Raw genomic sequence first — 22,347 nt, forward strand, 5'->3', positions numbered from 1 at the left:
ACATTTAGATAAACTACAAATGTTCTCAGCCTGCTAGTGTTTTTGTGTGGACTATTTTTATTGTGTTAAGTGGAGTTCCAGAGAAATCAGTGTATAAAGTTACTCCGCTCTGTAGTTCTAAGCCTGAGGCTTAGCAGAGGCTGTACACTGACTGATTGGGTTTAGACTCAATAGTGCACATAGCTATCTCACTTATCAAATATAAACATTCCTTTTCTTTGCTGACCTGTAGTTTCTGCTTTCTTTTGGAAAGATTGGACACAACAGTGAAATATAAATCCGAGGTGTATATTGTAACTCTTTCTCCTAAAAACCATTCAGAAGCTTTACTCCCAATTACTTGTTCTCTACAGTGAGTGCTCTGGGTCTAATTGAGATGTTTATAGCTAGGTGCAGAACCAAGAAAGCCCAAAAGCTAGAGAGAGAAATAGACTCAGGAGATATTTTTTTTTATATTTTAGAAATAGGCCCATTCTAGCTCCAGCCAGTTCTTTAGTGAAGAAAAAAACAAACAGGAAAATCAAACTGGGGGGGGGTGTCTCTTTACAGGTATAAGAAGTCTAGAACCCACTCCTGGAGCCTCTCAGGACAAGTGCATTTTCTCCCCTGTGAAATGCCAGTCTGTGTGAACGAGGAGTTTTTGTGCTGGTGACTTGGAAGGGGGCTGGAATGTTTATGTCTGTGTTGAATTAGGAAGGAGCCTGTGATACTGGTTCTGTCAGTATTTGACTTATGCCTGTGGTGTGGGTTTTTTGGTGTTTTTTTTTTTTCTATCCCCTTAATTAATTCTTAAATCGGTCAGTGGTATGCTTGGATTTCTAAGAAACATTGGAGACAGTCTGAAGAGTCGTTTTCTAGAAGGGATTAAGAGTACTTGAAGAGTTAATTAAATCTGGCAAAAGTGTCCCTGTTTATGAAAGTTTGTCACAGATCCATGAAAGTGAAAACGGAGGGTGATTTACACCACAGTGCTCAGTTTGGGAGTGTTTCTAAATGAAACGTTGGCCTCCTGCCACAGATAACAGAATCCTAATAGTGGAGACACTTGTTCTGAGACTCTGACTCAAAAGAAGTGGCCTCGGGAGCAGTGGCTAAGGATTTCTACAGCAGAGCTTGCCTTCTGTGGATCCTCAGCAGTTTATTAAAGTGCTTGATTGTCTGTTGGCCCATGATGTGTTTGTAGCAATGGAAGAAACTCTGCAACAGGTGAAAGCCTCTGCAACAGGTCACCTTCTTAGCATCACACACTATTTGCTATCTCATTAGCACTGTGACATTTTAGTGGGTAGGCATAATGACTGGACTTGCTGGGCTGAAATGAGGATTTGAGATGTTTTTCCCCTCTGTGTACTTTATTAGAGACTTGCCACTAATTTTTAATAAAACCAGTGTTGCTATCAATACACAGATAACCTTTAATTGAGTTTATCTCTTCACCTCTTTTACATACCACTTAGTAGAAATGTTGTTCATCCATGAAACAGTAACAAATAAAATACTTACATGGAGTATATTTTTATCTCACAAGCTGTATGAAATGGTGAGGGATACTGTAACTCTCGTTCTGAAAATGCTAAATGAGCACCCAAGTGTCATCAAGGCTATGTGATGTCTCCAGCTTGTCTCTCGTGTGTCTTTTCTAGGTTCAAAGCAGTGGCACACAATTGGTCACCTGCAGCCAGAAACCTCTTATGACATTAAGATGCAGTGCTTTAATGAAGGTGGGGAGAGTGAGTTCAGCAATGTGATGATCTGCGAGACTAAAGGTAGGAGAGATGTGGAAGTTTGCCTTTCTTCCTGGCCAGTTCTTAGAATTCCAAACTCAAAGTATATCTTAGAATTATTGGCATATTTATATGTGGAAATTTCTGCTAGATGCATGCATTCAGACTGCCCCTAGAGGAGTACCTTGTGTTGTCTACGTGAGCATTTGTGATATCCGTTGCTTTCCATTTTTAACAGCTCTCTCAGGACAACTAGGACCTCAGTTCCTTCTGAGTCAGGTATCCAGGCACTGCCCTGTAGGTTCTTTCTCTTTAAGATCTCACTGCCTTTTAACATGGCCACAATAGGGACCAAGCTTCCAGCACATGAAGACTTTAGTGGCTACACCCAAGCCCTAACAATCTGCTTAAAATAGTCTTGAATAGCAGGTTCATATACTAGCTACATGTTTACATATGTACTGTATTAAGTTTAAGATATCAGTCACAGATTCTAAGTTGTCATTCTCAACTCTGCCTATACACACAGAGAATGCCTACAAAAAGATCTTTAAAAGAAAACACCACATGAGAATAGAAGAGGTGCTAATCTGAATGTTTATAGAGCAGGAGTAGACGTCTTTATATCACCTTGAGGCTTTGCTCAACTGTCTGCAACACCAAAGTCCCTGCTGGAGATCTCAATTGTCCCAATGCTTAGTAAGAAGTAGGGAACCAGATCTGTGGTCATTTAGGAAGTTCTGTGTCTTCCCTTTCCTCTTTGCCTTCTCCTGGATGTCAGTGGGACTTGAGTGCAACACTGCTCATAGTGAGCCAGGGATCTGGCTTTCCATGTAGGGATGCTGAGATCCAGTATTGCCTTTTTTTTTTTAAGTTTACCATCATTATCATCATAATTATCTTCATTTTACACAGGGTCTCATGTATGCAGACTAGCCTCACACTCACTACATAGCTTCGAACTTCCAAGCCTCCTTCTTAAATGCTGAGATTATAGGCATGCAATATTATAATCAGTTTATGTGGTTCTGGGGTTCAAATCAAGGGTTTGTATGCTATATCCACAGTCCTTAAGAAGGAACCTTTAAAGAAGACTTAGGTACCATGGAAGAAGGAAGTTGTTGAATATTCAGAGTAGCTGTCAGTGCCTGCTACGGTTTTTATTTGAAATTGAGGGAATGAATAAAACAAGGAAACAAAGACTCGGTATTGAGTTGCAAAGCCAGGCTTAGTTCCCTCTTATAAATTCTCAATCATGAGTCTTTTTGCTGAAAAACTCTCCCATTAAAATCCACATTAAACATCTGTTCACCTAAACCTGATCTTGAATTTCATTTGGGTAGCCTATATCCGAATACCTCTCTAAAGCAGATACTGTAATGGACTCGGGAGGATCTCTTGCTTGTATCTAGAGTGCTGTGATCCTCACAGTAATCAAACAAAGTATGTAATCTCTCTACTCAAGACATTAAAAATCTTACCAGGCAGAGCTGGAGAGGCTGCTCTTTCACAGAGCACAGCAGTTGGTTCCCAGCATCTATGTTATGTGGTTCACACGTGCTATAACTCCAGCTCCAGAGGATCCAACTGGCTTCTGGCTTCTGAGGGGCATCAGAAAACACATGTGCACACACACACACATACCTGTGCATACATCTTACCAGGTGCAATATGAAACAGTACTGGTTTAGAGTTGTAGCTCAGAGGGTACCTGCTTAGCATGTGAAAAGTGGTGCATTACATCCCTGGCACTGCCAAAAAGGAAGAGACTGAAACAGTGTCGTAATGTGTGTTCTAGTCTTACAGCTGTGTTCAGAATGGCACACTTCATTATCAGCTGTAGTTTACAGCTGGTGGAAATTTATTGACTGGAGCCTGGGAGGACAGAGCATAGTGCCTCCAATGCTTTATCGGAGCATGGTGGAAGAGCAAGTGAATGGGACCAAACAAAAGGGTCCAAATTCAAACCCATTTTTATATGACCAACCCACCTTTAGAATAATGACGTTGATTTTTCAGTGGGGATAAAGCCCTTACAACCTAATCACCAATTCTACTTCTTAATGTTGTTAGCATGGAGGTTACATTCCTACAAGGGTTTGGAGACAGCCAAACAAAACATAGCACTCTTCATTACAGCCTTAAGATGGAGCTCTTTTGTGTCTCTCTGTTTTCTGAACACAGAAACAGGTTTGTGGAGGTGAAAGTGATACAAGTGGTAGGGCTTGGTTTATACCTAGGGATCCTGGCATACGGGAATGGGCTGTAGGTCACCATACTCAGCTTATGACAGAGTGGGACTTAATTATGATGTTTAGAGTAGTAAGAACACGGGACTTGCAGGTGGGAGAATGAAGTTGGCATCACACTTGTTAAATATCACTTGTGATCACAGTTGCTCAGAATAACCAAGAAGTAGCTAAGAGACAGTTGACTCTAGTAGGCTTCATTGGGGATGCTTATAGGATGCATGTGGGGTTTGTAATTGCTATTGTAGTTCAAAGGTAATTGTTTAATGTTGATAATTCCTTTTTTACATGGTAGAATAATAAAACACTAATTCCAAGTCTTATTCAGAGGAAAATATATCACATAGAAAGGGGGGTTTTGTTTGTTTTTGTTTTTGTTTGTTTGTTTTCTGTCTATAAGTTGCAGTATTTTATTTCAACCCTGGGAGTTTTCTGCAAATACAGTTCAGCGGATTATCATACAGCTGTTTAGGTCAAACCAATTTGTATGTGTCTTGGCTCTTAGAATTTCTCAAAAATTTGTGGACCAAAACTTTGGCAGATCAGAATTTCAGATTTGGATCCCTCTCTATGACTCATTGGTGGTCAGATCGTCTCTGTGAGGAGTCTAAACAGACCGGCTTGCATTTCTAGCCAGACCTCCTTCGGAGAGTCTATTTCGTAAACTCTGTATTCACTCTAACTTAATTTTTTTTTTAAATATTTCATCCAGTGAAGCGTGTTCCTGGAGCTTCAGAGTATCCCATGAAGGAGCTGAGTACCCCTCCCAGTTCTTCAGGAAATGGAGGGAACGTGGGGCCTGCAACCAGCCCTGCCAGGAGCAGTGATATGTTGTACCTCATCGTTGGCTGTGTGCTTGGTGTTATGGTCCTCATTCTTATGGTTTTCATTGCACTGTGTTTGTGGAAAAGTCGCCAACAGAATGCCGTACAGAGTGAGTCATTTATAAGTATTTCCTTATATTTTTCTAAAGATGGGTAGAAAAAATATTGTCAGAATAAATATTGATTCATAACACTCTCATGTATTTGTGCCATGGAATGAAAGCTCTGAGATACTCTCCACTCAGGGGAGGTGACTTTACAACCATTCATGCTGCCAGCCAAAGTAAGTGGAGCATCAAATTAAATTGCCCAGTAGAAGTAAACACCAAAGCCAAAGCTAAGCAGGTCTCTGAGTAAACAGAGCTGTCTTGGTGCTGGGAAAGCCTGGCTTTGTTGGACCACCAAAGAGGATGAGTACTTGAACATCAGTTCTGGAATCACTGTAGGAATGTCTTCATATTGGTGCAAGTCTAGTCAACAGGAAACAGAAATGGCTTGATGGAAAGGAAGGTAGTGAAGAGTGTTCTGAGTTACTGTCATTGGTTGTCATGAGCGGAGATAAGATGTGCCTGCATCTGTAACTGCTCTACCCAAACGACTCTGTGTATTGTCTCACAAATACCACAAGTAAGAGGTGTGATTGTAATGTTGATGATGGTGTTGTTTCAGTACCAACACCCTTCCTGTCCTGTTCCCCACTATTTGAAACACTATGACCAAATCAAGCAGGGATATCAGATTTTGGTGAGGGAAAGATTCTCCTGTTTGGCTCAAGAATAAGGAAATAAAAGAAAAGCAAGAGGAAACCAATAGTGACAAGTAATTCCAGGGACCATTGTCCAATTCTTTTAAGCTCATGGAAAAAAAAAAAAATCATCCATTTTGATCAGACAGCAACTTCCTAAAAAGACACGACCGGATTGGGGATGTCGGGCAGCAAAGTTTGTGCCATTTGATTGAACCTTATTCTAAGTGGTTCTAACGTGTTATTTAAATTCTGAGTGTGTTGAATAGTAAAATATTGTTGTAAGTCATCTGAGCAAGACTGATCTGATAAGAAGCCATTTTCCTTTGTGATGATAAATATCTTTACAAAATAAAAAGTCATCATGAGAGTGTTTATTCAGCCATTTATGCCACCAGATGAAACTCATTGTCTCCTGCTTGTCAGACCCTTTGCTAAACAATGGAGGTAACTGATAAGACTATAGGGCCTCTGAAGGAGCACAGGTTAGGTACACAGGAAGATACACATCTGTGAGGAAAGCACAAGACAAGGAGAAGGAGAGGAGTGAGGGAGAACCAGGCAACAGATCGGGATAGTGTTGAGGCTAGGATTCTCAGGGGTATTGTAGCTTTTCCTAAATGTATCTGGCAGATGTCCCTCTGGAAATCAGAATTTGCTCAAGTGCTTTTAACATAAGGAACAGAAACACCTTTTTTGCCTTTGGTACCTCACACCCTTGGCATACATGAAGATAGCAGGAGCTATTGAATAGCGAGCAAATGGACACCTATCATCCTGTTTTTACCTAGAAATGGTGCTTCCTGCTATTTAAAGCATTGGTTTTTTTACTCATTATTCTGACAGTTGTTTTGAACTCTTGAAGTGCGTGGGAATCTAAGCACTCCTACTCAACCATTGCCATCATTTGGATGATTTGCTTCTTCATGATTTATTCCCTTGGGAGTGATTTCTCCCTGTAAACTTTTCCTTCAGTTAGCAGAGTCACTGTAAAAAGATGTAACAGCAACAATTTAACCAAAGCTTTGTGAGAATAGTTCAGCAGGCTTTACTTTAGTCTTGTTTGTAGTTTCTTAGTGATTTCATTAATAAAAGTTCTCAGCAGGAAGGTATTTTTCTTCAGTATCTGACTTTGCTTTTCCTTCTGGGCTTGTTTGTTCTTTTTAACAGAATATGATCCTCCAGGATATCTCTACCAGGGGTCTGAGATTAATAGACAGATGGTAGAGTACACCACACTCTCAGGAACGGCCCGGATCAATGGGAGTGTTCATGGAGGCTTCATCAGCAAAGGCAGCCTCAGCAATGGCTGTTCTCATCTCCACCATAAAGGCCCCAATGGAGTCAACGGGATCCTGAATGGAAGCATAAATGGAGGGCTTTACTCTGCACACACAAACTCGCTAACCAGGACGTGTGTGGAGTTTGAGCATCCTCACCATCTAGTGAATGTAAGAGACCTCATTATAAATGATTGCTTCTCTGGGTGGCAGGGTAGCAGGGTGACAGGACTGGTGATCTTGACTTCTTTCTCTGTAAGCACCTCGTAAGTCATGCACGCGGGTATGCCGTGTCTCTAGTAGCTCCAGATCCAGAGGAATCGTTGGTTTTCTGACATCAGTAAAAGCTATATTTGCCAGCTTCATCTAGTTTTAAATTATTTACCACAAAGTAGAATGCAGGAAAGAACACATTGGAAGTTATTCTTGAAACAAAATGGAAACACTGCTGAGCAAAGACCAGGCATTTGATTTCCTTGGAGCTGAGTCTGAGGACTCAAATGCTGTTAAGTCTGGCAGAGGGAAGACTGGACTGAAGCACACTGGGATGCCCCTGTGGAAGGAGGTGGTTGGTGGCTGCTGCTCCCCATTGAAGAAGCAAGTCCAGTTCTGTCCCTGCTACTGTAGTACACAGTGTAGGCCCTGGTGCTGCTCAGCTTCTTGACCTTTCAGAACACTTGTAAATATAGGTAAAAATCTCCAGATGCTAGGATATAACTCAGATTCTCTGTTCTGTGCTGGAGGTATCCCCTGGGGCTTCCCTATATTAGGCAAGTGTTCTACACTGAATAACACATCCAGCTTTATGAAGAACGTGCAGATGATCTCCACAGGCTGATGACTTCTGAACCATCATGAGTTTGTTTTGTCTAGTATTTTCTTAAACCCTGTAACTGTATAAGCTTTTACATTTTAGAGTATTAGCATTCTTTAGCCACAAGGAGTTCTGTTGCAAGCCCTTGAAACTTCCTTATTTGTGAGAAGGTTAGCACATTTTGTCTTTTGTGATGGGACTAGAATGACTGGCATAGTTTAGATAATGTTGCTTATAGAGTTCTTGAACAAAGAAGTTTGATCTATTATAGTCTCTGGCTGGGTATCCGTTTTATCTTTTAATCAGGTAATTTGTTTAGTTGATCAAGTTAAACATTGGTTTAGTTTTTACTATTATTCTGATTCAAAGACAGTTGCTACAATCTGTAAAAGTTGTTTTTCCATCTTCAATTTAGTAAAGATATTGGAATATTAGAGTTACAAAACAAAATGTAGGCATTCTTTTTCGGGTTTTTATGTCTACCACCAATCCTCATTCCACCCTAATCCCTTCCAACTCCACAACTCTAGGAAGGGTTGAAAGAAGGTTAGAGGGAAAAAGAGGCCACAGACCTCTTTAGACTAATTCTTGCTGTTTAGGGGCATTGGGTTCCTTTGGGCAAGTCCAGTCTTCATTATCAGAATACCCAGCAATCCAGCAAATGCAACAGCAAACACAGCAGCAGGGACCGGGTGGGGGGGCAGTGCACAGGACTCTCCCATTCATACCCTCTCCAGAGTCACCAGAATTAATCTATCTGCAGCTATCAAAAACCGCGGCGCTCAGAGCATGAGACAATCATAGTTAACGGCTATGGACAAACTGAAACAGCCAGGATTAAAACAGGAACATAATCATATAACATAACTGGGTTTTTAAAGAAACCAAAACTCTCACCACCACAAAACTTTAAGATACATTTATATCATAAAGCTAAAAACCTGTGGTTTTTGTGTGACTAAATGTTTATACATTCTACAAAGTGTATTATTACCAAAAGATAATAATTTCATTATTTTGTGGAACAACTCATGGCTTGCCTTCAGACTTTCTAAAAACTATTCCTAGTCCACTCCTACCTAGCCTCAGTCAAGGAAGCTGACAGAGAAAGCATTCAGCTTGGAACAGCACTGCTCTTCCTATAAGTTCCTAAGACTGATGCTTCCAACACGGATCTCTGGGTTTTCAGAGCTGACTTGCCATTTAAATGATAACTGCCCCATTAGGTACACAGTTTTAGAAGTTGCCAGCTGTGATTCTAAACTCTTCATTTTCTTACTCTTCTAAAAGGGAAGAAATAAATAAATTAAAATTGTACTAGTGATCATGAAAATCACTTTGACTTTGACAAGTTCAGCAGCTCTTGTAACCGGCATCATTTTTCTAAACTTGTGGAGTCTGCACACATGGACTGACTGTAGTCTAGGGATGTTCTCTCTCTGTTTTCCTAATCATTCCTGTTGTTAGGTGGATCAGGGTTACTGAAAGAAGTTTCTAGTCTTGGTTTGCTTAGGTACTGGCTGATGTTACAAGATAAATGAAATGAGAAGTAAAAGCAAAAGCAATTGCCTGAACCTTTTCTAACCTTGAAGGTCTGCTTGAGGTGTGGGCACACTGTAACGACCCCTCCCACCCTTCACATTCAGCTCTGCTGTTTTTCTTCAGAACGCAGAACTCTGATTCTAAGGCCAGTCAGTCTTTAACTTCCTGTTTGCCATTCTGTATGTCAAGTGAACATTTTACAATGAGGTATGTGTTAATCTGGGCATTTTTCTTAATTGCCGAGGAGTTTCCGCCAAAAGCAACACCAGAATATTAATATTCCCTCCAAGTCATTGCTGGCTGAGAGTCCACTCCATCTGGAAAAATATGACGTTTTAAAACTGCCGTCCAGTGAACAGACCTAATCGAAATAATTACAGGAAAATGAAGATGGGTTGATCTTGTGACATCATTCAAACAAACTTTACACCCTGTCTCTCTAACTGGCATCACATAAGCTTTTTCCATGACTGCTAGAAAAGAAAACATGAGTCGGCGCTTATGATGCATAATATATCTTAAGGCATAAATTTGAAATACTGAAGGGAAGTGACTGACCTCCCTCCATTTACTTGCCTTTTTCTAGTAAAGAAGTACCTGGAGGAATGTGGCAGTTCAGCTTTAGTGTAACACCGGCAGGGCTCACTTGTGAATAAGTTTTACATTGCTCAGGCAATGTAATACTTGCAAATGTACCACACACCCTTTTGTTATCGATGTGTATTTGCGTATTTGGCAAATGGTCTCTGGCCCCTTCAGCCTCTTCTTTTCTTTCTCCTTGAATGTTGTCGTGACCAGGGAGGAGGAATGTACACAGCAGTCCCTCAGATTGACCCCTTGGAATGCCTTAACTGTCGGAATTGCCGGAACAACAACAGGTATGTTAACTGTGCCCAGCCACATTGCTGTGACCATTCTGTGCTGCTGCCTCACTGGTTCCCTACAGTTAGCCTCCTACACAGTACTCCACCATCCTCAGTGTAAAGCTATTGTATTTTTTTTAATCTGCTATAATTGTTATTTTTCTGTGCCTCAGTTTCTTTAGACATACAGTAATAATACCAACAGCTTTGTTTCTTAACAGTGTTGTTGAAGGGTAGGGTTCCTCTCCATATATAGTTTTTGCCTTTTCCCATTTCTTATTTTGACATCTGTGTTGGGATGAGGATAAATGCAATTGATTATGTTCAAGCAGTAAGCAAAGCAAAACAAAAACGATCTCCTGTTTATATGGTAGTTTTCCATAATAATGTTGTTGAAATTTTCCTACTAGTTTTTGCAGTGTTTCACCTCCTCCTCTTTCTTCTCTTCCCTTTTCTTCTTCTTTCCTTAATTCTTAAAATCTTAAAGTACTTAAGAAAAATTGTATTTGGGCCATTGCAATGTATGCCTTTAGTCCCAGCACTCAACATGGAGAGGTAGGTGATCTCTGTGAGTTCAAGGCTAGCCTTGTCTTCACAGTGAGTTCCAGAACAGCCAAGCTACATAGAGAGACCCTGTCTCAAAACAAAACAAAAAACACAACAAAATTGTGTGTGTGTGTGTGTGTGTGTAGACATGGGTATGGGTACACGTGTGTGCATGTGGAACTTAAAGGGTAACAGAAAATAGGCATGGTGTCACATGTCTATAATCTCAGTAACCTGTTGTCCCCAAATTTGGGAGCTGTGATCAGGAGAGTTAAAAATTCAAGACCAGCCTGTGCTACATAGTAAGACCCTGTCTCAAACACAAACAGAATTTCACCAACTATGATACACTAAATAGCAGAAAGCTTCCATACTATTACCTTAAATATATATTAGCTGTTAATTGCAAAGAAATATTAGACATTTGGATAAGAATCTTGATTTTTAGCTGGACCTGATAGTATAAGCCTTCAATCCTAGCTACTTGCAAGGCTGAGGCAGGAGAGTTCTAGGTTCAAGGCCAGCCTGATATAGGGGGGTGGGGCCTCTAAGTTCTTTTATGTAATTCTGTATATATCAATTCAAAAGGATTATTGAAGTTGGATCAGAAATCTTAGTCCTTTTCCATAACGATGGTATTGAATTACATAGTCCTAAAAATTCTCTAACTAGAAAACTTAGTACATAAAATACCTGGAGTGTAGCTTGAAGTCTGGATCATGCATTATCAAGAAGGGTTCAATCTGTAGCTTTTAAACGAAGGAAAAGGTTAAGAGTTACCCCTGGGAATTAGTGACACCAGGAAAATCTAGCCAACCATGCAATCTAAAGTATCTAAAGTGTACCCTTTTAAGGCAGGCAGGCTGGGCTGTGCTGGAATGAAAGCAAGCCTGCATAGCGAGATCTGTCTCAGAAAACAAAAAGTACATTGTTTTAGAAGTTCTCAAAACAGAGCAATAAATCATTGCTACTTTTTCGTGTTTACCTGCCGTGTAAAGGCTTATATATTAGCAAGAGCTGTCTGCCTATTTTGTGTACTAAGAGCTACATATTTCAGTTCTATGACACTCATTTTGAAAATGTTCATGTGTCAAAGTGCATTTTCATTCAGAGTTGCCACAGACTATCACAATTTGTTAAGAAAACATGTGAAAGAACTTGTAAGCCCAGGTGTGGGGGCTCCTGCCAGTAATCCTGCACTTGAGAGGCTGAGAAGGTCCGATTGCCATGGGTGTAAGGTCAGCTTGGGCTACAGAGCAAGACTGTTTCTCAAACACTACAGAGGAAGTTCATGAAGCTGGCTGACACATGGTAGAAATCAGGCGGATTACTTTAACAAGTGGTTTTGCGTCTTGTTCCATCCTTCGTGGTTCTTGCAGTCGTCACAGATCTCAACTCTCCTTACGCATTACAATGTTGTAATTAGGGGATCCTTGGTCTAAGAGTAAGTAGTCTTGTGCTTTGCCACTGCTTAAACCTGTGATCTTGCCATGTGTTAAATGCTGAGAAACAGATCAAGTAGTGGCTTAATTCACACGAAGCTTTTTGAGGAGTGTGGTCTGTCCAGAGACATGTTTCTGCTTGACACATAGTGGTGTGCATAGGTTGTGTTAGAGAGGGGGAGTGAAATTCTCAAGTTGGCATCATGACTCAACCATTGCCTGATAGGGATCTAAAAAAATTAGGGCAGGTGAGATGGTGCCACTGGTTAAGGTGCTTGCCGCCTGGCCTGGCTACCTGATTAACGAGGGTCCGCCTGGTGGAAGGAGAGAACCAACTCCCACGAGTTGTCCTCTGACCTCCATACATGTGCCATGTCCCATGTATACACCCACAACAACTAAACAAACAAATGTTTTTTATAATTTAATATAATGTTTTTAAAAGAAGATTCCAAATATATAGACGTTGTCATATGTGACTGACCTGCTTGGTGATTGGTGGTGAGCATAGAAATAGGCAATCTAATAAAGCCATACATTGAAAAGAAGTGAGGAATTTGGTTTCAGGTGTTTCAGGCTCTGATACCAGTTGTTGCCAGTTAAGGAGATGGGCAAGAATGCTGCTGTTGGGGTGGAGTTGCTCAGACTGCAATACAGATGTAGGAACATCCATTTCACATTTTTTTCAAACTGTACCTATAGTTGCAGTTTGATATTTTCAAATTTTAAAGAAGACCATAGCCTTGGCTGGTTAATTTTACACATTACTTGAGCTGTTGATTTGCTTTTGTTTATTTTGAAATTCAACCACTCATTCTTTTTCTAAGATGTTACTTATCTTTTTTTTTTTTCTCACCGCCTTGGTAATATCTTCAAAGAATAATGGAAATGAGGAAAGGAGAATGAGAAAGCAAAGGAAGGTTTGTTCATTCAGCATACATTTGATGCCAGTCTGCAGTGAGCCAGAGGTGCAGGGGATATAGAACTAAGCAAACAGGCTCGTCCCTGCCTGTTGGGGCTCCTGGTCTAGTGTTTTCCAAAACAACATCATAAAGATGAAAATGTAGTTAAAACTAGATCCACAAAAAGAAAAGAAAAGGCAATACGAGACTTCCCTAAGCAGGTAGCATTCTGCTAACTATGAAGAATTTATAAAATGAGGTAAAGGAGGCAAGTTGGGTTTGACGCTCTCCAAGCCGAGTGCTCTCTTTATGTGGATTCTTTAAAGCAGGAGGCCCAAATTCCCCACATAACTTAAGAAAGGTTGATGTTCCTAGAAAATATTAAAGAAAAGGACCAGAAGTAAAAGGTTAATGAAACCGTGTCTTCTAGAGCCACAGCAGGTCAGTGAAGGATTTTTAAGCAGCTAAAACTGTGGCCTTCAAGAACACTGTAGGCATAGTTTGGAAGGTGAGAGGCAGTGTGGGACTGAGACTTTATAGATAAGTAAGACACTACAGCTTGTTGAAGAGGCTAGGGAAAGGGTGAGTGTAGGTTGCCAGATACAGCCATCTCTCTAGGAAACAGCATAGGAAAAGAAAGCTAGGAAACAAAGAGCTCCTTGCCCAGCAGTGTGCTGTGGGAGATCTGGGTTAGCCCTGGAAGTTTCTGTTCCACAGGCGAGTAAGAACTAGGTAGGGCTCGCTTAGAGTCTCTCTATAGAGCATCTCACCTGCCCTGCAACTTGCTCCTCCTTTTCCTCTGCCTTCTCAGGTTTAAAACCGAAATGCATGTCTTAGAGTAGAGCTTTAAGAAAACAGTTGTTGCTTACCTTGATGAATTCCTTTTCCCATTCCCCTATTTGAACAGTAACTCAGGAGAGTAAAGTTGACTCGCTTATTAACTGGAGTACTGATGTGAAAAGTTTGGGAAACAGACAGGATGTGGTAACACATCTTTAATCCCAGTACTCCAAAGACAGAGGCAGGAGGATCTCTGTGAGTTTGAAGCCAGCCTGGTCTACATAGTGAGTTCCAAGACAGCCAGAGATGCATTGAGATACCCTGACTCAAACAAACAAACAGCAACAACAAAAATTTAGCAACCAGTAAGAGGGATGGCAGGCACCTCTAGCAGTCTGGGGTGGGGGTGGGATTGCTGCATCCCAGGGCATGTAAATGACTGCCTGCCCTCCTGTATTCTCTTAACTGAAAAGTAAAACATTTTCAGGATTTTGGTGAAGTATTGAAGGAGGCCTGTTGAATGCAGGGAGCCAGTCCCCTCCGCTGACTATGTAATGGAGAAACCATTGTGTTGGTCAGCACCCCCTCCACTGAAGACATAATTGAGAAAACATTGTGCTGTCCCACATTTCAAGGGTTAAACAGATTGTAATCAGATAAATCAAACTCTCTCTGCCTTTCTCTTCTCCTCAGTGCAGATGAAACGGTACAGTTCTGGATATGCAATCAATTGTGGTTCGTTAGTTGCTTGGCTAGTTTAATGGGAAGGAATTGACATTAAATTGGGCCTATTTGACATCAGTCTCAATAATTTGTAAGCGAGAGTAGAGAAGACACTGATGAAATTCACAGATGAGTGAATAGAGGTCCCATCAGGAAAGAATGAGAGATTAACTTTAAGGGTCCTAGAGAGACTGGAAATGGGCAGGAAGTAAAAATCAGCGTGGAAAAAATGTCTATAATTCATCTGGGGAAAGAAAAAGAAGTCCAGGCTGAATGGCTGATAATCAAGAGAAAGAAAGCCACTGGGGATAGTGTCTAGAAAATCAGATATTACAGATGGCTGCCAAGTTTTTGTGTAGTGATAATCCTAAATGTCTGTATGTGCTCAGTCTGGGAGTGCCCATCCACAACTAATGTCAGATGTGCTCAGATGAGAATGGGATGCAGAGATGAAGCGAGGATATTGTTTTAATAGGAGTCTCCAGTGACTGTCTGATGGACCGAGGTGGTTGTTAATTGTCTACCATACTTAAACTCTTCCTCTTAGCAGTCCGTTTTTCATAACCCAACCCCTCTTGTATTTCTGACCACTTAGCAACCTCAGAACTATCTATAATGCCAGAGAAGAAAGCAGAAAAGTCCAAGGTTCCGCTTTTCTTTTACATATGGTTATCTATCCACTTTGAGGGGAACAAAACCAGCCTTGTGTTGTTGTTTTGTTTGTTTGAGATTTGATTTTATTACATTTTATTCATGTGTCTGTGTTTTTTGCGCCACGTGTTTCTTTGGAAGGCAGAAGAGGATGTTGGATTGCCTGGAGAGCTGGAATTATAGGTGGTTGTGAGCCATCTGATTTGATGCTGGGAACTGAACAGCACTGGACAGAAGCAACATTCTTTGTTTGTTTGTTTGAAAAGCAGTGATGTTTAACCTCTGATACATCTCTAACTGCTCAATCCCTTCTTTTTGGAAAGAAGGTCTACCCCAATTTACCTCTTATTTCTAGTAAAAGTCTCAGTGAATGCTGTGTCCTTTTTCACTCTGTGGAGATGTGGTCTCTTAATTTACATCTTTACAGATACTCTGTGGTGATTGCCTTAGAAAATGTCTGAGGACATTACCAGTGACAGACTCATTTCCTCGGGCTGTCCCTGATCACATTCAGAAGAGAGGTCACATCCCCCTATGGACCATAAGCTTTTATCTCCACATGCCCAGCTCAAGTCCAGGCTGTTTTCCCGTTGCTGACACTGACATCTGGAAGTACACTAACAGGAAGGAGGTGCAATTGCTTACGTTTGGTTACCCGAGTGGTTAATTGCCGATTCTGAGTCAAGATTCAATGTACTAGAAAATTTTAAATCAGTGTGTTTTATCATGGTGAAATCTGGGTCCTAGAGACTTTACAAATGTAACTTAGTATTACTGTCCACCAGACACTGATGAGGGAGAGGTACAGTTCAAAATGGAGTGTGTGGCTTTCTGGTCTACTTACTTAAAAAACACATGCTACAGAACATGTAACAAGAAGCTGTACTTTCTCCTGCTAAGATGTGTTTAATATGTGCTCCCGGGACATTACCGTTCATCAGTGGCATCCCTGTGGAAGCCCTTGTTCTTCTGCCTCGCTGGTCCCCGGGCCTGCCCCGTGAATATAACTGCACGCCACTCTGACAAATGTTCTTTAGAAATCATGATGTTGAAAGCCCTTAGACTTCATTCACAAATTCCCTCTACAACATGCCTTAATTTAAAGAAGAGCACAGGAAAAGAGAAAACCAAGAGCAAGGAAGAAGGCCTTTCACTGTCTGGTGAGTCCCTGGTATTTTGTTATTTCAACATGATGAAATTCGTTCACATTAGCTCTATGAATTAATTTTACTTGTAATGCTTATATTTATAGGGACCTGTCTTGATTTTTTTTTTTTTTTTTCAGATTCTGGCGGTTTTCCCTTTAGTTCAACTTTACTTCTTTTATATGAACTTTTCTTTCTGATCCTTCTTTGTCCTCTAACTCAGATTCCTGGTGCCTTTCATTACCTTCAGATTCCTTCAGAGAAAGGGAAGCAGTGGCCAGAAGTTCACTTAGTACAGTGGCACCATCAAGGACAAGTGCCTGGCTATGTGACATTGAGGACAGTTATTGCCTGACCCCTGGGAGACTGAAGTTTAAAGCCAGACAACTCAGTCCACTGAGTAGGAGAGTGGGAGGGGCTAACAACATAATACAATGCGGGAGGGAGACACTGATCATATGAACACTGTCAAAAGTTCTGAGTGGAAGTTGGCACAGTGCCACGAGCCTATAATCCCAGCCCTCAGAGAGGCAGAAGCAGGCAGATCTCGGTAAGTTCAAAGCCAGCTTGATCTACAAAGCCAGTCCAGGACAGCCAGGGCTACACGGGGAAAAAAAAAAAAAATTGTCTCAAAAAAAAAAAATAAATAAACTGAGTTGAATAAAATAGTGAAGAGAGCAAATCAGAATTAAAACCTACTCTTTTGATGTGACATGTCCAAACCAGGACTCTGGTTCTGATTCGAGTGTGTTCATGCCTGTCCCTGTTCCTTCATTTAGACTGGCTGAAGACCTGCACAGAAAAATGTGGGTCGTATTCATGTTTTTCCCATATTATCAAAAGTTAAAATTAGATCCCTGGTGTCTGAACTCCATTAACTATACAGTTAGTGTATTTTTTCTATTTGAACTTAGAAGTTGGGTTTACTTAAATTAATGACTGGATTTACTGACAGGTTTCTTGTTCTCTTTCAGACTCGCCTGTATCGTCTTGCTCAGAATGCTCTTTCCAATGACTTGAGCTGGCAGAATTGGACTCCTTTTCTTTTCTTTCTTTTTCTTTTTTTCTTTTCTTTTCTTTTTTTTTTTTGGCCCTAGAAACCTTCCCTCCCATGTGTAAAAGATGGAAATAAAGAATTCTGGTCTTTACTCTTTCAAATGATTTATTTCTAGCATATACCTGCTTGCGTCTATGTTTTTCTTGTCTGTGTTACATCAAAACCCAATATGGTATCATTTTCAAACTTTTCTTAGTCCCAATTTTAGAAATTAACAAAATGTACTAGTAACAGAGGAACAGCTCGATCTTCAATAGACGGCAATGAGAAGATGTATTCAGGAGTAACCATTGCAGGAAGAAACTAAACTGGAGCCCCACCTTCAGAGGCGGTCCAGGTCTCGCCTGAAGGCTTTCTCTAGTGTTGGGGTAAGGGCCTGAGAAAGAATGTGTCAGGAGACAGAATTCAACAGCAGTAAAACAACCAGGAAAAGTAAGGAGAAATCGTTTGAGAAAGAATTGCTGTATGCCTAAGGAAACAGTAATATGGTGCCCCGTGGGGAGAGACACTAGGACAGTAGAAGCAGATCGTGAGATGGGTCAAATCGCCATTAGCAAACAATAGCATTAAGCAGATATTATAAATATGTTCAAGGGCTTCAAGGAAAGTAAATACCCAGGGAATATGGATGTTTCGGCTGAGAAAAATCCAAATAGAAACCTCAGGTCTGAAAAAGCATAGTATGTTAAATGGTAAATGTGCAGAGTGAGCATGACAGCGATTGGAGGAGACAGAAGAATCAAAGAAATAGAAGTTTTCAAACTTTTCGTTTGAAAACACTTAGCTGGAGGCAGGGAATGATTGCAGAATGGAATTGAAATGAAATGTTCAGTACTGATAAATTCAAGTGAATTAATTCTGCAATGGAAAAAACAAACCTAAAACTCTTTACTTTGAAATGGCTAGTCTGTATGTTTCTTCCAGTGCTGAGAGGGAGGTTTCTTCCACCTGTGATGGATAATATTGTCTGTCAGGTGACAGGTTCTAGAATCACCTAGGCGACAAACCTCTGAACATGGCTTTGAGGGAGTTCTTAGATTAGATAAACTGAGGTGGAAGACCCACTCTGAATATGGGCTGGAGTCCCAGAATAAGTCAAAAGGGGAAAGCAAATGAAACACCAGCATCCTGACTGCAGATGCTGTGTCCAGCTATGTCCACATTACGATGCATTGCACCCTTGAACTTGGAACTACAGTAAACCTTTCCTTTCTTAAGTGGCCTTTGTCGGGTGTTTTATTATAGCAATGAGAAAAAGGAACCAATGTACCGTCTGAATTCACACCTTTCATATTGATTATCAGAAGGTCATTTCTCTCATGTGGCCATGTGTCTAAACTTTCTGTTCGTTCTCATTCCTTGAAGTAGCTGGGTGTTTTTTGTTTTTGTTTTTGTTTTTTTTTAATTTCTGTGTGCTGTATTTAAGAACTAGTTAATGAAATGGAAGATGTCTTCTGGCAGTGGACTAAAGGGAAGTATGTTGGTCAGGTCCTCATAGAAGGTTCTGTTCTTAGGCTGCTTTCCTTTGCTACATTTTCCTATCACTGTACGCTATAACAGTAATTTTCAGGGTCTTGGTATTTCAAATTCTAATGAGTTTATTAGTTTTAAGCATAATTCTTAAAAGTTAGCAAAAATAAAATACTCATTATATTTAAAAATAAGCTTTAACACATTCAGTTTAAAACACTCAGTTCTGTTTCTTGGCTTAAACTCTGCAGGTGTTTCACCAAAACCAACAGTCCCCTTCCTGTGGTCCCAGTGGTAGCCTCCTATCCTCAGGATGGCCTGGAAATGAAGCCCCTCAGTGCCATGAAGGTGCCTGTGTGTCCAGCTTCCACAACTCCTGATTGTGGCCAGGGACCCAAGGAGAGCATCAAGGGCAGTGTGGCAGCAGCACCTACCCAGCATACATGCTGTCAGGACAACATAAGTGACGTCAGTTCTGATTCCACAGAAGACACAGCGGAGTTCAACAGAGGTACAGGGAGGCATTTTGCTCCTTACGTTTCTGCTCTCCAGTGGCCTGAGAACTGTATCAGGAAGTTTTCTGTGGTCAGTTCACAGATAGCTTAGGAAACTTAAGTGGGAGTGTTGGGTACCTAAAGAAAAGATAAGAATGGATAAGAGAGTCTTCGAACATTCTTCATCCTAGATTCTCTCCCATCCAGATACTAACCAAAGCTGACCCTGCCAACACGCTCAGGGTGGTATAGCAATAGATGGCTCAGCTTGCTAATCCCATTGCATTAGGGGAAGTTATCCAAACCAGTGTGGGCTCATTAGTACCATAGCAGAGGACTTGCTGGGACAGTGCATTTTGTGAGGATGGGCCCTGCATTTCTTTGAGTTCGCTGTAGGAGCTATAAGCTTTATTTAAGGTGCTTTTTTAGGGGCTTTTAAGGGGAAATCAATTTAATTTTTCAAAATGACTTATATAGTAACTCATGAAAATTTGATTTTATAAATGTACTTTCTTCTCAGATTCAACCCAAATCTAAGTGGCCTTTTTGTGTGTGTGTGTTTACTTGACATACTGTTTTCAGAAACAGCCGTGTGAAGATCGTTTATTAGTCTGTAATGTATCCAAATCTCCCTGCTTTTCAGGAGATAGCAGTGCGCATTCAGAAGCAGAGGAAAAAGTTTTAAGTTGGAATCCCCTTATTTTGTCACCTGTCTTGGAGGACTGCACTGAGAAGACAGCGTGGTTTCCTCCTGGCCTTCCTCTGGATGGGTTGTCATCAGTCCTTCAGCAAGCCCAAGAGACCTGAGCACGCACACAGGCTTCTTGACATTCCCACTGCAAGCCAGCAACTGCACAGCACAGGCCTGGGGACAAACTGTGTGAAGGACATTAATTCAAATCAGAGAAAATCATTATTTATTTTTTGTAGCAGTAATGTCATGAATGTATCTTAAAAATGTGTGCCCTTTTATATTATTTATGCCTTAAGTTTTCCCTCTTCCATTTCTTTCTCTCCCTCAATAGGAACCCCCTCACCCTACTTTTTAAATATAGTTTTCAATCATCTGGAGCAGAGGGGGATCATTTTGTATTTCCCAGAACCTTTAATGGCAGTAGGAACTTGTGCTGGGTCCCATCTTTTGGCCTATTTAGTTGTGGGAAGGAGGATTGCCCAAGCCAATTTGGAGTTTGCCACCAGTCATTTCTGGATGGAAAACTTTCACTTTTCCCATGTTATCAGACTTTCTGAGAACATTTAGAAATCAACTGTAGTTGTGATCATATGTTTATAATTGCAAACTCAGCTGACAAATTTTATGACTGCTTTCCAGAAAAGGGCTAATATCGACTTATTTTCTCCCTGTACCTGGGTAAAAGTAATGATCAATTAGCCAGTGTTATGAACATGGAAGTATGTAAGGTCTGATTGGATTATTGCATTATGTAGAAAGGGAACCACATTCAGAAAGAAAATTAATGCCTTCATGGCCCACTGCTTTAATTACGTTAATTTACAAAATAGTCACCATGAGCTCTTTGCACTATTTGCAAGGGTATGTACAAAAAAAAGACTTAAAGTGATAGCTTAAAGAAAAAGAAGAAGAAAGAGGGGGCCTGAAGGGACCTATTTACGTGAAGCTCTTCATTCTATTCCATTGTGCTCACGTTGCTACACCAATTGAAGATTGTCATTTTTGTCACTTCCAACATAGGCAATATCCTGGAAGACAGGAGTGAGCATGCTTGAGTAAGCTCTGCCAGTACAACAGAACACCTGAGGTGACTACCTTCTAAGTAGAAAAGGTTATCTTGGCTCCCACTTTTAGAACTTTTAGTCTGTAGTTGAAAGGACCTGTGTTGAGGGAGCATATCATGGTGGTTATGCATGGTGGAGCAAAATAGCTTATACTCTAAGCCACAGGTAGGACATGAAGAACAGGAGCAGAGTGCACAGGTCCCTCTGAGAACATGTTTCCAGTGATCTGAAGACCTCACACTGGTCCCCTGTTCAAGATTCTACCACCTCCTAGACATGCTGCCATGGGAATCCGGCCTGTAACACGTAGGCCTTTGGAAAACAGTATCCAAACCACAGCAGAGTGTCAGGAAAGGCTTAGTTTGAAGAATGGGTTTGTGAGCTCAGGCTCTGGTCAGCAGGGTCTGTACATCACAGTTACTGTTCTCTGAGTGACAAGGGCATTACAGCTGCCTTTGGAAGGCTTTTTTTTTTTTCTTTTCTCCCTCCAAATGTGTAAAACAGAAACCCTAGGCACTACAAATGCATTTTGTAGCTTGAACCAGGCCCTGATGGATCGCTGCTCTGTTTTTAGATGGTGTATCCCTTGGGAAACAAAACCAGAAAATTATCCTCTTTATGTGGAATCAAACAATCCTAGGATACATTTTGCTTTAGTTTCCCACAAATTGCAGCGAAAGTGAATAAGAAACTGAAGTAATCAACTCTATATAAACTTGTCAGTATTCCCTTACATACGTCTGTATCTTTTATAAATAGAACTGTTAGTGGAAATGTGCTGTTTCAGCAGGGCCACTACACAAGAGTTACCCCTGTAGATGCAGTGAATAGAACCCCATAGCAGGGTAGCGGGGGCTGTAGAAGTGAGTTCGACGATCCCAGGGTTCGTGTCTGTAGTAGAAGAGAGCTGCAGTTAGTTTGGGAGGCAGCTAGCTGCCGTAGCCTTACATCTGTGACTTGCAAAGGACAAAGTCCTAGTGCGCTCGACATAGAGACACACTGTGTGTTTTGCCAGTTGAGTTAGAACAAAGCTGTCTCAGAGGGGGGTTCAGGAAAGCAGGAAGCAGATGTCTGTGGCCGGTCAGTTGGTCACCGTGACTCGTGAAACAAGTGTGTTGGCATGCGTCTTAGATCAGAACTGCTTTTAAAGATTGAATTTGACATGGGGCTTGCCCATGAGGAATAGAAAAATGACTTTATCTTTAGGGCAATCTCCTTGTGGACTGCTTTATTTATGATTAGTAACGCTGTTTTAAGTGTTATCCCTTTTATTGTATTTTATTTATAAAAATGGCTTTATATATTGAGATATATAAATATAAATATAAATCTATATAA

At 40.9% G+C, this 22,347-nt stretch overlaps 1 protein-coding gene across 2 annotated transcripts in view; it reads left to right on the forward strand.

Moving 5' to 3' along the window:
• The window catches only part of Cdon (cell adhesion associated, oncogene regulated), an 82,526-nt gene extending 60,179 nt beyond the window's left edge, over positions 1 to 22,347 (forward strand). Inside the window, exons 15-20 of one of the 2 annotated variants that reach the window (XM_021656271.2) lie at positions 1,644 to 1,766; positions 4,686 to 4,907; positions 6,713 to 6,993; positions 9,977 to 10,056; positions 19,009 to 19,268; positions 19,895 to 22,347. In XM_021656271.2, coding sequence (XP_021511946.1) covers positions 1,644 to 1,766; positions 4,686 to 4,907; positions 6,713 to 6,993; positions 9,977 to 10,056; positions 19,009 to 19,268; positions 19,895 to 20,058 — 1,130 coding nt within the window. In that variant the 3' untranslated portion in view covers positions 20,059 to 22,347. Of the gene's footprint in view, positions 1 to 1,643; positions 1,767 to 4,685; positions 4,908 to 6,712; positions 6,994 to 9,976; positions 10,057 to 17,204; positions 17,389 to 19,008; positions 19,269 to 19,894 lie in introns of those variants that run through there. The other variant, XM_060371562.1, reaches the window with a different exon arrangement.

The sequence above is a fragment of the Meriones unguiculatus genome, chromosome 1 (assembly GCF_030254825.1).
Source record: "Meriones unguiculatus strain TT.TT164.6M chromosome 1, Bangor_MerUng_6.1, whole genome shotgun sequence".
NCBI classification, from domain to species: Eukaryota; Metazoa; Chordata; class Mammalia; order Rodentia; family Muridae; genus Meriones; species Meriones unguiculatus.